The following is a 16,749-nucleotide window of genomic DNA, read 5'->3' as shown; positions in this document are numbered from 1 at the left end:
CCGGAGTTAAACCACGACAGGGATGGAACAGGCAGTGCAGACTAAGGTGGTTAGAAATACAACGTTAAATATCTCAGTGAATATTGTGTCTTCTCTGTAGTACACTGTGAGATCTCCGCTGTCAATTTTGAATGGTAAACTGAGTTTTAGAGAATCTACAACATTTAGATTCACCAAAACTAGTTTTCACACACTGATTGACATTGCCTGCTTCATGCTGTTGGGCTTTGTTTAAGAAAGGAAATGCAGAGCATAGTTTTGTGGGTTTCAGTGTTGGTTACTTTCTAGTTGAGTGAAAACTGTTCCCACAGTACGACTTCAGTTCATATGGACTGGAAGAGACCTTAAATCAATTGGTTTCATATGAAAATGAAAGAGCTATAGCTTCATCTTCACTGTGTTGGGTTTTTTTCTCCCTACTTGATTAGAATTCTTCAGACTCTGTGTCGAAAACTGAAGCTCCCGGAGTCCTTTGAATTTCATCATTTAGCACGGCTGACTCCGGGTTATGTGGGTGCTGATTTGATGGCACTTTGTCGTGAGGCAGCCATGTGCACAGTGAACAGGGTCCTGATAAAATCTGAGAAGCAGAAAAGGAAACGCACACACGCTGGAGGAAACGCAGCTGAAGGAAGCGTGGGAATAGGAACAGACAACCTGGTAGAAGAAGATACTGGACAATTAGAACTTCCTCCGAAGGTATTTGTTCCTTGAAGCATGTGCCTCTTTAAGAATTGAGCCATTTTTTAGTTGTGTCATTGCTCACAAATCCTTCATCATCTATGGCCAACGTAGTAATCATTTCAGATTTAGAAATACAAGTTCCTAAACCAGAAGCTTAACTCCTAATAACCGATATAATGGGTCTGAATAACTGGCTCCCAAAAAACCCCCACACCTTCTGAAAATTGCAATTATGTTTTATACAAGGTGTGGGGTTTTTCCTTGGGTTTTTTGTTGTTGTTTGTGCTGTATTGTTTTGTTTTCTAGCAGAGCAGAGGTTACAATAGTGGCTGTATCTCTCCTCAAAAGCATATTGACCGTAAGAGAATTGTACGAATATCAGACTTGCACTGGGTTTTGACCAAGATGTTAGCTGTGCCCTCGGTGAAATACCTGTTACAATGCTGGGGCTCTTCCCTGCCCTGGTATAGTTGCAGTTAGCCAAAGTCTGGAAGTATTTATGCAGCCTACGTTTTCCCTCCAGCGGTGTGATTATGTGGGTAAATCACATGGTGTCTAGTGTCTGTAGCAAGTTTGAGGAAGAGTTGTCTGTTCGGTAGACAAGTGGAGTTAGCGGTGTGACTCGAGCTGCAGAGAAGGTATCTGTTCATGTGCAGGGCAGCTGGAACGCTGGTGCAGAAAGTAGCATTTTTAGTGCCAGAATTATTCTGTGGTCCAAGTAACATGTTGTGGTCAGTGAACCGGAATATCTGTATATAGAAGTTTTTGGCACCACTTCTCAAAATGTGGAGTGTGTATGTGCCTTCATTATGTGTCGGCTTCTGGAAGATTTGTCCAGAGAAGTAAAATAAAGTGGTTTTGGATCCACATTGTACTCAGAGGCTGGTTGTAGAAGGACTGTCAAAGAAAACTCGTGCTGTAGTTAACAAAAAACTGTGTAAAAAGCTGCAGTAAGCCTTTGTATTAGAGTAACATAAACATACTGCGTACCTCCCAGTGTTTCCTGGGGCCTGATGTAGCCAAAAGAAAGTGGGGAGGGGCAGATATTTGCAGCTTTTATCAACATCACTATGATCAAAGGGGTTATTGAGGATGAGGAAGTCTAATCCTAACAGAGCTGTGTTTTGATAGCTGGCGGGAGGTTGACATAGTCTAATACAGGGTATTGTCATTAAAACCATCATATTGTGTTTATAATCGAAAAATAAACATACAAAACTCTTAAAAATCATTCACACACTTCAAGTAAGCAAACCCAATCGTCTCTGCTCTTTCAGTTTTTCTTAATGGTCCTGTTAAGAGGAGGAGGGAGGGCTTAAAAGGAATATCAGGCACTATAAACACTTCTGTTTCTCTGTGGTCAGTTGTAAGGCTATCTTAGTTGCATCAAATAGGAAATGATACTTTTCCCATATACTGCTATAGGAAAAATGGAAACGTAATAGTGTTTACAATTTTTTTTCCCCTCCCTCTATGCTATAGTGCAAAATCCTGGTATAGTTTTACTTGTGGTACAGTATCAATTTGCTTTGATACTGCCTTTCTGTAATAGAACTGGGGTATATTTATGTTGCAAAGGTATAAAATTCTTCGATCAAGTATTTCCTCAGAGAGTTTTCCCAGTGAGGAACTGATGGGGGAAAGCGTAACATCCCTGCCCGGGGCGCTGTGGTCTGCAAGATCGGCCAGCATTGAAAAGCATTACTCTGTGTCTCTATTCTGTTTCCCCAAACTTTATCAGGTCTAATAAGCCTGAGGAAATGAGTTAATGACTTGAAATCAGATTATGGTAAATAAAAGAGTGTGTGTGTGTGTGAAGAGCTTTAAAGGTCTATATGTAACTGAATATTCTGCAAATTGCTGAGACTGTGCTATTTGGGAGAGCTGTTTGCCTTCTCCTGAGCGATGTCTTACTAAAAATGGAATTAATACATACAAGTAATATGTAATTTTTGGAAATTTCAGCATGGGAAGAACTGTGGGAGAAGCAGTAGGAAGAATTTCAGGACAAAATACATGTGCTAGCTGTGTTTCTGTAGTATCTAAATCAAGACTGTAGTCTGTCGCCTCAGTGCTTTCACAGGTGTTAAAGGTACACGGTGCATTCCTGGAACACTTTAGTAATTTAATGTTAATTTTGAACGCTGTTTTACATATTCTATGTGTATTGTACGTAACGATTTGTTTTATACTAATTAATGTTACACCTGAAGAAAGCATTGCTTTGAAAAACTCCTTAAAAGTGGTTCTTAAAAAGCTAATCCGATGCACAATCTTTCTCTCTCCCGCTCTGTGTCCCCTAAGGATGAATTGCAGAGGCTTTTGGATTTGCTGAAGAAGCAAGACCCCTTGCCGGAGGAGCAGCTGCAGAAGCTGTGCATTGAGATGAATGATTTCATTGTTGCACTGTCGTCGGTGCAACCCTCTGCCAAGAGAGAAGGCTTTGTCACAATTCCTGATGTGACATGGGCAGATGTCGGAGCCCTGGAGGACGTTCGGGAGGAGCTGACTATGGCAATATTGGTATGTCTTAGGCTTAATCGCAAAGATTTTTTTTGCACTGCCCCCTACGCAGGAAATAAAACTGTCCTTGTTTTGGTTTTAGTATTTATTTAAGGTATAATCTGCTGCCCAGGGGTTCTAACGTGATACAAGCTACAGATTTTGCAACATCTTCGTTTGAGTTCATTTGGGGAGGTTTAGATTAGATATCAGGAAGAAGTTCTTCACAGAGAGAGTGGTGAGGCACTGGAACAGGTTGCCCAGAGAAGCTGTGGATGCCTCATCCCTGGAAGTGTTCAAGGCCAGGCTGGATGAGGCTTTGAGCAACCTGGTCTAGTGGAAGGTGTCCCTGCCCATGGCAGGGGGGGTGGAACTAGATGGGCTGTAAGGGCCCTTCTAACCCCAACCATTCTGTGATTCTATGAATTAGTCAGATTTCTGGAATTTGCTTTCAGATTTGTTGTAAGTCTGGTGGGTGTATTTAACCTGTCACTTACTGTATTCGTGCATTCAGTTTTTGGTACGTTCATTATTGCGGAATCTTAAATATTTGGTAAGTGCTGTAGCTATAACCTTGGTTACACAACTGCCCCACAGAGAGTTGCAGAGTGCTTGGCTGGAAGGTTAGCAGTTGTGCTGCCAGTCAGAGGGACATTTAAAACTAGCACCTTAAGATGCAGACTTAGGTAAATAAAATCTCTGCGTCTGAATAACGATACTACATCCATTTTGGGGTATTTATCAGTACAAGATAGTAAGATGCTGATCGACTGTTTATTCTTTTAGCTTATGAATAACTGGAATAAAGAACTTGCTTGTGAATGGTTTTTCACCCAACTGTAACTAAAATGAAAAGTTTCATGTTAGTTTTTTGTCATAGATAACTATGATAAATTCTTTTGTAGGCACCTGTGCGAAACCCAGAGCAGTTTAAAGCTCTGGGCCTGACTACTCCAGCCGGTGTCCTGCTGGCAGGGCCTCCTGGGTGTGGCAAAACACTGTTGGCTAAGGTAACGCATTTTCTAAACGTGTTTAAAAATACTGGAGAATCTTGTTGAAATGGATGTCTTTGTGACAATGACTCAGTGTGGGTGATAGTGCCAGAAGTTGAACTTCTGCATTCCTCAGTAGAAAATTCAATTTGGGGCTCTGTGCTATAAAGTTACTTGATTTTTCTTGTCATAAAGTTACAATTTTAGTTGAATTAGAGGGAATTATTGCAAAACTGGAAGGAATGAAGTTGGTTAAGAAAAAAGTAGCAAAGATGGGAAGAAGCTCTTAGGGACCCCCTTCTGTGCAGTATTTCACTGTAACCAAATTACAGATTTGGAAATAGTCTGCACTTGTACTATATTTACGTATTTTTAGTTAGTATCTTTGCCTTATTGAAAATATTTGTTTTCCTTCACGAGCATTTCAGTTCTTACAGTCTCCCCATGTAAAAGCAGCCAATCATGCAAGTTTCCGGATTGTCACTAATCTTTTGTCTTCAACTGCTCTTAGGTAGTTAAGTATCTTTCTGATTCCCACTAATTATTGATAATTATTCAACAAATACAGGGGAGAGGGGTGAGGTGTGAATCTGCAACAATGCCTCATTAAATAGAGAGAAAACACCTTGCTACGTTTCCTGCCCGCCTCCCACCCTTAATTGCATATATACTTTGTACTGTTTTCTATATTTTACAGAGTTGATAACTGTGCTCCTTCCCTTAAATTTGTTTATCACTGCCTGGGCAGAACCAGAGAAAACACGAAAAATGTGTGGCTTATATGTACATGTCTGTCTTTCCCTTTTTGATAGGCTGTGGCAAATGAGTCTGGACTGAACTTCATCTCTGTGAAAGGTCCTGAACTGCTAAATATGGTATGTGCTCATCTCCATGCTTTTGTTATTTATGGAATTCTTGTTTAAAGTGTGGGGCAAGTAAAACTCCTGATAATTACACAACTGATAGTGGTGCAACAGAAGTTGCCTCATTTAACCTCTGCTTAATGTTTATAGCAGTGTTCCCGTGAAAAGGAAAAAGCTGTCTCGGTAGTTTTAAGTATGTATCTAGGTTTAAATTACCTGGTAGATGGAGCCTACTTGGCTAAAGTAGGATTTCTAAATGACCAGCTACACTCATCAGGGCTGTTGTGTAGATCAGGAAAAAAACCCCAAAAAGTCAAATCATCAGTGACAGTCGGTGATCCGTAACTGCACATCAGCAGCTTTCAGTAAGCAAAATAAAATTTTTCAAGTTTGAAAATATGTTTTGCCAGTCATTTTAGCTTCTTCATGGAAATTTAAAACCTTGGAAAGCAATGTGGGTTTTTTTGCTTGATCCAAGTGATTTTTAAAGGGTTTAAATGTTAATAAAAGAGCTTTAGTCCACGTTTTTGAAGCACTGGACTTAAAAGTGTTGTAATGTAACTTCGATCCGTTTTGGTGTTAAGGGAATGTGTTGAACTGAGCGAAACAGCTGCAGCCCATGTCTTGGAAGACCGTGGCAGTTACATGTTTATCAGTAATGTGGAAGCTAAAACCAAAATCGATTATTTGATTATTCTTTTCCCATACGTTTTTTTAACATGTGCTTCAAGTACTGCTGTCAGGCAGGAATTATAATGAGGAGTTCTACTTCCTTGTGGAATGAAGAGAAAATGTCTGGCTGCAATTCAGAGACTGTGTTAAGACATAAATTGTAGCCAAACATGTTTGTTGGGTAAAAATGAAGTGGTTGCCTTCACAACTTAACAACCCCCGCCCCTGCAGTTTGCCATTCAGAGTGAAATTCCGGCTCACTTTTCAGTTCCGTAGCACCAACCCCCTGTCTTGGGGCAGTGACTCTCTGAACTTCAGGTGTTCATTGTGTTCAAATTGCTCACTGGATTTGTTTTATGAACAGCTGAAGAATAACAGGGTCCTTAGTGAAGGACTGTACTTGTTAATTCTCATCAGGAGAATGGTGGCAAGTTAGATTTATTCCCCAGAAAGTAAGAATTCTGTTAAACTCGGTGTACTACAGATTGTCAAATGAGCTAGTTCCTATGTAAATCTTCAGGAAGGAAATACTAGAGACAGCAGACTGTTACCAGAAGTGTACTGCTTAGCAGGTTGCACTTCTCCCTTGCAAAGCACCTCAAATAATGTTTTAAAACTGTGAATATTTTTTTTTCCAAGAAAAATCTTCATGTCTCACGTTGTTTGACTGCGATTTGTCATTTGTTTCAGTATGTTGGTGAAAGCGAACGTGCAGTCCGTCAGGTATTCCAGCGCGCCAGGAATTCAGCCCCTTGTGTTATATTTTTTGATGAAGTTGATGCTCTGTGCCCTCGGAGGTCTGACCGTGAAGTGAGTCTGTCTTAAAATATCTCCCTAACTAATTGATCTTGGTTGAGCTTTTCTGGCATTGTGCTAGCAACAGAAGAACCTGGAAGGGTACTACGTTCAGCATCTCCCAAGAAAAGCAATCCAATAGGATTTCTCATATTTGAGGAAAAATGTCGGTCAAATTTTATAAAGGTCAATACTTTTTTTTTTTTCTAGTATGCATATATAGAAAAGAATTTCCAGAGAATGTGTGTATATCCACCAACTTGGCTGTGTAGAGCTGTTGGGAAAGATGGAGTGCAGTTTAATGTCATGTTTAATTTATGGCCAAATCCTGGCATCTGTATGCGACTAATACTTGCATGAAGGGTGTATTTATTTGAACAACGGGAACTGGGCCATGAAAATACGTGAGGCAGAAGCCTAAGTGGGATGCATGAGACTTCATGCCTATTCCACCTGTCAAGTTTTACCTTGTCCTGATTTTTGTTGTTGTTGTTTTGGAATAGGAACTGCCCACACCTAGGATTAACTTCTGCTTTTGGGGAGGAGGTATTAGCCTGTTGAAAGGAAAAGCCACTCTGTTTTTTTTTTATGCAGAGGAAGTGCATCTCTTTAATGATACTGTACTGGTGCCTGTATGTTGGTGGCCAAAAGAAAAGATGGGGTTTTTTAACAGACGAGTGGAGTGCAGTCCTGTCAGATAGTGCCCTCAATGACTTGAAAAGAAGGGCTGTTGGAGGAGAAGACTGTTCATAGGAGAGAGGAAGTTTGATCAGCTATTTCTGAATCGTGCCCTGTCTTCTGAATTTGCATACTTCATTCACTTCCTATGAAAGATAGCCAAGGTGAAAAGATCAGATTTATTGAATGCCCTGAGGTGGTGATTCCCACAGAGACATGTGAAAGAAGGTGTCCGCTACTAGGCACCACAGTAGGCAGAGATGGTAGTCAAGGAAGGGGTAACAAGTATGCTTTGGCCTCAACATATTTCACTTCTGTGACAGCAGCAGCAGGCAGCAACTGGATGCATAGAAGCCCACCCCTGGTCCTCACAGCCTCCTTTAGCCACGTAGAGGTACTGTCTGGGCAACAGAGTGGTGACTTTGTTACTCAGGCTGTGGTACTGGTGAAAATCCTTGGGCTTCATAATTGAAACCCAGGGGTGTTTGGTGTTTCCATTGGCTTTTTGAGACCTGTCTGCATTGTTATCAAATACTCCAATTGTACGTGGATTTATATTTTCATGTGTTTATAACAAAACACTAACACTTAGAACAACATTCTTCAAAACTGAACTCTTGTTCTCCACCTCCTGTGCTTTGTCTGTCTTCCAACCTATAGAAATAATTCAGATTAAGCTCTTCAGTTTGATTATAGGATCACTAATGCAGAGTCAACATTTAACTCTGAGTATCTCACCTGTGGAAACTATTGTTTCAGAGGTTTAAATATTTGGAGAACTTTTTCCTTTCCAAAACCTGAATATTGAGAAGTTTGAGTGTTCTTGTTGAGGTGGGTGTGAGAATGGCTAGTATCAATATCTACATGTACTTCTTGGACTCCTTCACTTCTAATGGGAAAGAAAATGTTGCTGCATGTTAAAATGTGTGGTGGGTATGCAGGTAGTGTGAATTTGAGGTGGAAACAAGCTGAGACTGTGACGCTAGAAATCCAGAATGCAGCTACATTAGAAGTGTGAAAAAGAAACTTTTTCTTGGAATAGTATTTCAGGGCAGGGAGCTAGTAAATCTTTTGTTTCTTTCACATGGAAATACATTCCCACTCTTTTTCCTCAATTTTGCTGACAAATTTCTCCTTTTAAAGTCAGGAGCCAGTGTCCGAGTAGTTAACCAGTTACTCACGGAGATGGATGGTCTGGAGAATCGTCGGCAGGTTTTCATTATGGCTGCCACAAACAGGCCAGGTAAGGACCCAAAAATCATAAACAGAAATCAGACACCCTTGGTTCTCTTCTGATGAAATCATGTGTTCTTAGATACTGGAATTCTTCAACTAACCTTGTTCTGTACTTAAAATTACAGTGTCTCCTCATATCCAAACCTTTTCTGATCAGTTAATCTCTTCCACATTCTTGTGACAGCGTGAGATGAAGCAACCTCTTTAAAACGTGTCTTCCTTAGCACCTGCCGCCGTTTCTGTGAAATGCTTTGGAAGACATTTGACTTGATTGGATTTGGGATTCTCTCCTTGGAATGTGAAAGAACAAAAGAGAACTAAAACATAACTTGTGTAATTTTTGCTGCTTGCATTGATTTTCTATCCAAAGCAACCTTATAGGTTGCTGCTATTTTAATTTTTTGTGTGTGTTGAGGCATCTGTCTCATGTTTAATTAATTTTCCATTTGCTTATCCTTTGCTTCCTGGGCTTTGTGTTCCAAACTTGATTCCCTCAGCCTGAAGTTATCCTGCGGTTTCCTCGTATTCTGCCAGGCATTGATGTTGACAACTGTCTCTGCTCCCTTGCTGTCTCTTCGATTTTTGGTAGCTTTTGCAATTCCTGCAGCCATATCTTGGGTAATAAGCTGAACAGTGACTTCTACTTTATAAATTTTGCATGTTTTACAACCAACTTTCTGCCTCTTTTGCATTATGGAGAAGTCTTGTGTTTTATACGTAGCAAGAAACTTGTCTCTTCCCCAATTTGAGCTCCATCTAGATGCTGTGAGTTAGAAGTAAAGGCATTTGTTGTCAGTATAGAAAGAAACATATGAATGAAGATGGTTGGTTATGAGCATTTTTCTGAATGTTGCAACTGAAATAAAATACAGGGTTACTACTCTGTCTTGGTAAAACCATACTGGTGTAGGTGCAGGAAAGAACTTTTGCACTTAGAGCACGTATTTTGCAAATTACTGGTAATGACAAGACTCAGTTGTTTCATTTCTGTATGTATTATATAAGGACAAGATGTAGAATTCTGATGAGAAATGGCTTAACAGGGAAAAAGAGTAGCATAGCTACTTTGTATATAAATTGGAAGATGAGAAAGTTAAAATACTTGACAGATTGCTTGGGTCCTATAGATTAAGGAAAATTTGATCAGAAGTCACCTAAAATAGGCAACTCTGAGGTGGTTTTGGTGCTTTCCAATGGTGACAAAAATCCAAAAATTTTGAGGAAAATTTTCCTGTTTCTTGAATTCTTTTCACCATGACAGACTACCGAGCCTTTTACATGGTGATGTGTGAGCAGTAGGTGCTCGTAGAAATTCTTTGATTGAAAGGGGGAGGTTTTCCTGGCATGAGTTGGTGATTCTGACCTGTCTAGTCCAACACAGAGAATAAGGTTATGCAGTGTAGCACATCCATATACAGGTACTGGTGGCTGAACCAAGGGTGTTGGTACCAGTGTCATCAAGTTGCCTTAGCAAAGAGACCTCTCTCTAAATTAGTTATGCTGGTGCAAGTATTTATATCAAGCAGCCTTGTTGGTTTCTCAAGGGCTTCATATCTAATTGTCAATGACAGTAAATGCGTCGTAATCTCTGACTGGTAGCTTGGGGTGTGAATTCCAACACTTTTGAAGTTGAGGAAGAGCCTAGCTTGACTTCCTGCAGTGCCACCTCGGGTGTACCACAGGAATATGTGGGGCACATACTATTAGGGCCAGGGTGTGTCTCGTAGAGGCACCTGAATGCAAGTATTTAGTAGTTTTACAAGAGCCAGGTTAGAGTGAACTTTGCTCGGCTGTTTGTTTCAGGATACAAATACTCGCGTGGGGCAGGTTTGTCCTAATTCCCAGCTTTGCTGGGCTTAGATTTACACTGGTTTGTTACTTGTTTATAGGTCTCTTTTTCATGCGTGTCTGAAATAGTCATCTGTGCAATTGTTAACCCGTCCCTTTATAAGCCTTATACTGGATGCAGTTTTACTGTTATATTGGCACAAGGTACCTCTGCAATGGTTTGGGGATTATTCTGTTGCCTTGTCCAGCTGCAGTGGTCGATGCACTCTTTGACAGGACTGGAATAGTTAAAATTGCAAAACTTTCCTGTGTAATGAGGGTTGAACTAATATTTGAGGGAAGCTGGGATAAGGCGTGAGCTCAGCGGTGTGTTACTACCTGGTGACATTGGTGAAAAAAGTGAATTTGAGGTAAAAATGTCAAACGGAAAGAAAACACAAAGGCATGGATAGCAGATATAATCACCGAATTGAGGGGTGTAAATGTGTCTGCAAATTCTGTAAATGGGAATTAATTGTGCCTTGACAAAGGAGTTGTTTTGCCAGTGCGATGAAGTACATTTTTCTGACCAGCAAAGCTTGGCACGTCCAACTTGTGCTAGAAGAGGCAATTGCCATGCAGTTTGGATAGCATAGATCCCTTCCTCCAGAAGGCTTCCTGTGGGCTATGAGTGAGAATTGCACTTTGAGTAGGTTTAGACTACAAACTTGCTGCGGTACCTGCATTTGTCAGTGTAAAGAGAGTGTCCAGTTGATGCCGCTTTTATCAGAACAACTCTACTGACACTGTGGTGAACTGGGGGAACCCTTGGGCAGTTCGCTCACCCACTTACGTGGCTTAGGAGGAGGCAGTGTTCACCAAATTAAACCTTGCTAGTATGGGGTGGGTACTTAATAGGGGCACACTGCAGGTAGAGAACAGTGACGGCTGTGCTTGTAAAGCACTCTTACTGCCCTAAGAATGAGATGTCCAAGCAGAGACCTGTAGGAGAACCTTGGCTTATACTGGCTAGTAAATTTAAATGATTCCCACAAACAATAAAAATTGAGGTGCCTGAAAAGCTCTTTTGCTTATAATTCTGATGGTTGTATGAAAGATTTTTCTGTCATAGCTATGTTGAATAGAGGCACCTGGGGGTTGTGTAATATAAATCTAAATAGTGGTTATGTTTCCCAGTAGAACTTCCTGAAATCTTCCACTGGGCAGTATTTTGCAGAGTGAGATCTCATTTTTTGAAATCCATGTTAGTATAATTTAATGGAAGAGAAAATGGCTTTTCCAGATGCTTCTTTTTACAGAGTGGTTGCGTGAATGGTAGCTTTATAGTTGGTTGCTCTTACTGTTCGTGGCTGATAGTGTATGATGGCAGGATTGTAGTCTCAGAGACCATCATGCCAGAAGAAGAGACTTCTCTCATAAAAATATTATTATTGCAAAGAATAATAGGAGGACAGCAGAGGCTCAGGTTTTGGCATCGAGGTATGTTCCAGACACAGTTGTTCCAGCGAGGTGTTAGTACCTGTGACAAGCTGTTATTGTGAAATGGTGGTGGTTTATATGCCTCATGGCTGAAGACTGATGAAGTTTTTTGTTCTCTTTTTTTTTTTTTTTTTTTTTAATAATAACCTTTAAGGACTTGGAACACTCTGATTCCTGTTTCACCAGGAGGGCAGGCACAATAGATTGGTTCCTTTGTTTATCACATGCAGTCTGCAAGTGGTAATTCTTATTCTGGCAGGGCTGAAATAAGCCTTTGATCTGTCCTTAAAAGCAGGATATTTTAATGTTTTTTTCCACTTACTCAAGTGACTTTCAAAGTCCTCTGTAGATGTTTCTTGAGTACTTCTAAATTAGCAGGGATGCAGTATTCCCAACTCAATCGCTTTCTACCTAAATGTAGAAACAATGTCAAACTTTGTCTGAAGAGGATTAAACTTTTAATGCACTTCATGTCATTATAAAAAAAGAGAGAAAGAAAAAAAGAGGCAGAAATGTCCTGTTAGAAACTTTAAGGGTCAGAATAATTACATTCTTTTTCAGTCTACTTCGTTCTCTAAATCCAAGACTAAATACTTAGGAAAGCCATCAAGCACTACCGTTAACTACTGTTAACTTCCCACAATTTTCTGGTTACCAGTATGAGTTTCAGTACTGGATACCGCTTCTTTCTGCTATTTTCTTACTTCCCTGGGCTTTGAGCACTTATTAACTCTTTAGAGAAATGCTGACCAAGGCAGCAGCAGCAGCATTTACTGTGGGGCTGAAGGAACTGTGTGTAACCTGAGGAACCAGATAAGAAATTAGTGAAACACTACAAACTGATAGTGATTTCAGCTTGATGTAAATTGTGATGATGTCCTGGCTTTTATTCATGGTCCCTCTCTGTTGTTGTTGGGGTTTTTTTATTAATTCTTTCAAAATTTGCCTTCTGCTGCTCTCTTAGAGCATGGTCGTAGTTTCAGTGAGTTCTGTTTTTCGTTAGCAAGTTTGTTAGCTTTCTAGAGCTATTCACCTGAAGCACATGTTTTGAAACAGTAAAAAAAATAATCTTCAGTCTCTGACAGTAGTTACAGTTTCGATTTGGGTTTTTTGTTTGTTATGTTTATACCTGTTTATACACGTTGCTGAATTAAAGGCAAGATAAGATCTAAAAAAAACACTTAATATGTGAGGCATAGAGCAATTTATTTCATAATAGGTCTAATTCATACGAATTATATTTTTTCACCAGTCCTTGTATGGTGTGTGTCTTTCACAGGAACTTTGGGGAGTTTGTTGTATAGGAGCAAAGTTAACTGCAGGGTTCATCTGGAGTCTCGGAAAAGCTTTTAGGGCTTCTGAGCCTACATTCCAGAATGTCACGAATGTGAGGACCTAGATCTTTTAAACTTCAAATATAATTGTAAAAGCTGCAGTAGGTATAGAAGTTTGATGGATTTGGCACAATAATCATTGCTGGCGTGCTCTGAACTTCAGTAAGGATTGTTCAGTTCTGTACACTTGAGAGAAGGCACGAATAATCAACTGGAAATGAGTGTGAGACTAAGATTTAATTACAAGACAATAGATTGTCACATTACAGGGATCCATGCAGAGATACTTTCAATAGAATTTAATGAAGAGGATAAAATTTTGCAGTAGAGAGCAGTGTAGCAAACTGAAATAAAGCCTAATTAGAGGCTAGTATTTGTTTTAACCGTTAAAGACAAAGCAAGGAATGGAGGTGCTCTCAGTGTAGTCTTATGTAATTTTGCCAGATTATTTGGAAAATGGTACTACTGTCTTCTGACAACATGGTCAATGCCATGGACTGCATCAGAAAGCCATGACAGGAAATGACTAACTAGACATTTCTCTCAACAGAAGTATATTATCTCTGTGAAACACACATGTTTGTGTTTGTGAAATACAAACTTCTTTTCCAAGCAGTTGATACCACATTTCCATGTTTCACTTTCAAACTTGAGAGATAATAATGGGCTTTGAAGGAGGTATTTACAATAACTCCCTTAATTTCATAAAAATGTTTAAGGTATCTAAAATGAGTTGACTGTCTTCTGATTAGATGTTTTGAGATGATAAATACGGAGAGAACATTGTGATTTATTAGGATGGAATGCTTTGAAATCCGTAGAAGGGGAACATTAGTCAGTTCTTTAAACAGACATGAAGTGCGTCTAATGAGTGAGTTTGATGCGTAAATACGAATTTTCTGTGTTACATCACTTGAATTTTCAAGAACTTCAGGCCCAGGTCTGAAGCAGCAGAGTGAAGTGAATCGACTCGTAAGGAGGTGGGGAGTGTAGCTCTGTGTTTAAAACTTGTGCTGCAGCTTACCGAGTTAGTGTGAGCTGTGGTAGCTCTTTGAGTGCAGGCAGTGGAATCATTTACATCCAAAGGGACGAATGCATCTTCAGACTGTATCGCTGACCTTGTATGTTTGCACAAATGGCGTGGCAAGTGCCATGCTGTCAGCCTGCAAATGGAAATCGCGTTTTCCACATCAAACTTACTGCTTTTGAAGACTTGGAAAGGTATTTAAAGATACTTTGAAACTTCAGAATGGGGAATTTCTCAAGTGCGTGGTGGTGTAATGCAGTCCCTATCGAGAGTACTGTTTTGGTGTTTGTAATTGATTTGTTGAGCAAGCTTTGTCATCTCATCTTAATAATGAGGCAAGACTTCCATCCACACAGGCACAAAACTGGGGAAGTGCCTTTGTGCCAAAAGCAAGATAAAGTATCGTATAGCGATGTACAGACATGTAGGAAAGATGTTTTTGTCTGAGCCTGCCATGACAGGGATTCTGTTTAACCCTTGTTTCATCTGGTCTGGATTAAATCTGTACAACAAGTTCTTCCTTTTTTCCCTCGTCGTTCTCGTCACATTTACAGTAGCTGGTTTTTGCTTATGTAGGTGCCTTGGCCACAACTGCTGTATCTTGGAAAAAAACATTGCTTTTGTCCAAGAAAAAGACAGTAGTGCAGTTTTTATTGTAGGCATCTCATTCTACTTTCTGTCCTTTAAGCATAGGTGAGAGAGTAACTTGAACAAAACTAGGCACGTCTTTAAAAAGTCAGTCAGGACTCTGTTGTGGTAGGATCAGGTAGTTGGGGTCCTGACAGAGTTAAGCAGACTTCTTTTCATTTGCAAAAAAGGGATGGCTGTGCCTTCCTGCTACTTTTTTTGGAGCTTGGGTGGTGGTCTTCTGCTTTGTGGTGTTGTTGGGGTTTTTTTTTTTTTTCTTTTCAACATCTGTACAGCAAGAATTAACATCTTAATTTTTCCCAGTTCTTCACCTTTATTATACATGAATGCATGTAGCTTGTCTGTTAGCTTTGTTTTTTCAAGGGGCTCATGTTAACAGCTTTATTTGGAGTCTTTGATAGTTTCCAGCTAAAGACTTACGGGACACTGCCAACACTTACTTTTGGATAAGGTTCTTGCAATAGCTACCTAATGCATCTGTATAACTTAGACTTCAAAAAAGTCTGTTCTGCTCAAAGTACAGTTTTCTTTAGATCTTCTGAGGGTGCTTTTGTGACTTTGCTGTTCACGTTACTGCAGTATGTAGGATATCATAGAATCATTTAGGTTGGGAAAGACCTTTAAGATCATGAAGTCCAGCCGTAACCCAGCACTGCTAATAGCACCACTAAACCAGGTCCCTAAGCACCACGTCTGCACGTCTTCGCCTCCAGGGATGGTGGCTCAGTGTAAGTCCATAGAGAAACAAAGCAGGCAATACCATCGTCTGGTTTGTTAGGTGGGAAGCGAGGCATCGAGGCATTTAGAAACACTGGCAGTTTGTGCTGAGATACGGGCAGGAATTGAGGTTTAATCCAGGTTACATGCCCTGTTTGTTTGACTTCTTGTTTGGGGGGGTTCAGTACTGACGTCTGTGGTGCTAAAATGTTGCTAGACGCTGCTGTTATGTTTCGGCGTTGAATGGTTTTCTAGAAACATTTGTGGCGATTTTGGTTTCTTACTTCTCCACACATAATAACATTTGGAGTCTGTAGTTCTTCCTGGGAAACAAATTCTGTACTTTGCAGCTCTATTTTGTGTTTTTGAGGGTTTCCTATTTTACTATTCAGAAAAGTACTATGTAGTAGAAATGCAAATGAGCGATAAAATTAAGTTTATATATGGTTGCTTACGATTAGGCCTGTGTACTTGTTAATTTTAACTGTGCCTTTCAAGCAGATTTGCAGCAGATAATACTGGTAGGGTTCCTTCCAGTAGAACCAACGGGAAGCGTTTTTTTCCCTTGTTATGAATTAGTGTGGAATTCCTCGTTTGACCATGCTGGGTATGACAGTAAAAATGTTCTAGTACTGTATTGCCAAAGATAGAGTTGTCTTCATTTGTGAAGAGATGAAACTGGTATTTATGGGCCGTCTTTGAGCAGATGTGGCATGACTGTACTGGGTAATAGAGGCTTCCGCTTGGCAGAGACAAAACTATTTCAGTCCGCTGTTCTAATGCTGAGCTTCACATCATGGCACAAATGCTTCTTTGCATCTTGGTAGAAGTATGCACACATTCCTTCTCATGTGTACACATTCCTGAGGGTGTATCTTACTGCTGGATAATGCCTTCTTTTTTTCCTTTTTGTCCCTCCCTTAAGATATAATTGACCCAGCTATCCTGCGTCCTGGTAGACTGGATAAAACACTTTATGTGGGTTTGCCACCACCAGAAGATCGACTTGCTATTTTAAAGACCATCACCAAAGTGAGTATTTGGAAATAAATCCCTATCTCAAAGATTGGTGGAATGAATTAACACAAATTAAATTTTACAGAGAATTGCAGGGATCCTGTCCAATGAAACACCTGAGGTTGTAAAAATAAGCCATCAGCCACAATCTGCTGGTTAAATTTGTTCTGAGGCTGCAAGGGGTTGCTAAATCCTGTAAGGCAAACCTATTAAACATAAAAACTGCTGCAATTATGGTCACAGTTTGAACAGATTTAATTAAAAGATTCTTATCTGTGTGAGTAATGGGCCTAGAACTCTTTTGTAAGCTTTTGGGG

At 40.0% G+C, this 16,749-nt stretch overlaps 1 protein-coding gene across 1 annotated transcript in view; it reads left to right on the top strand.

The window, feature by feature from the left end:
• Positions 1–428: 428 nt before the first annotated feature.
• LOC104511838 (nuclear valosin-containing protein-like) overlaps positions 429–16,749 on the top strand; it is a gene marked incomplete at its 5' end in the record, with an annotated part of 27,171 nt that continues 10,850 nt past the window's right edge. Inside the window, 7 exons of the mRNA XM_010154604.1 lie at positions 429–699; positions 2,989–3,207; positions 4,092–4,196; positions 4,991–5,053; positions 6,404–6,523; positions 8,330–8,429; positions 16,341–16,447. Coding sequence (XP_010152906.1) covers positions 429–699; positions 2,989–3,207; positions 4,092–4,196; positions 4,991–5,053; positions 6,404–6,523; positions 8,330–8,429; positions 16,341–16,447 — 985 coding nt within the window. The remainder of the gene's footprint in view (positions 700–2,988; positions 3,208–4,091; positions 4,197–4,990; positions 5,054–6,403; positions 6,524–8,329; positions 8,430–16,340; positions 16,448–16,749) is intronic.

This window comes from Eurypyga helias, unplaced genomic scaffold (assembly GCF_000690775.1).
Source record: "Eurypyga helias isolate BGI_N326 unplaced genomic scaffold, ASM69077v1 scaffold36326, whole genome shotgun sequence".
NCBI lineage: Eukaryota > Metazoa > Chordata > Aves > Eurypygiformes > Eurypygidae > Eurypyga > Eurypyga helias.
The sequence above is the reverse complement of the archived record's forward strand: the minus strand, read 5'-3'. Positions and strand labels throughout refer to the sequence as shown.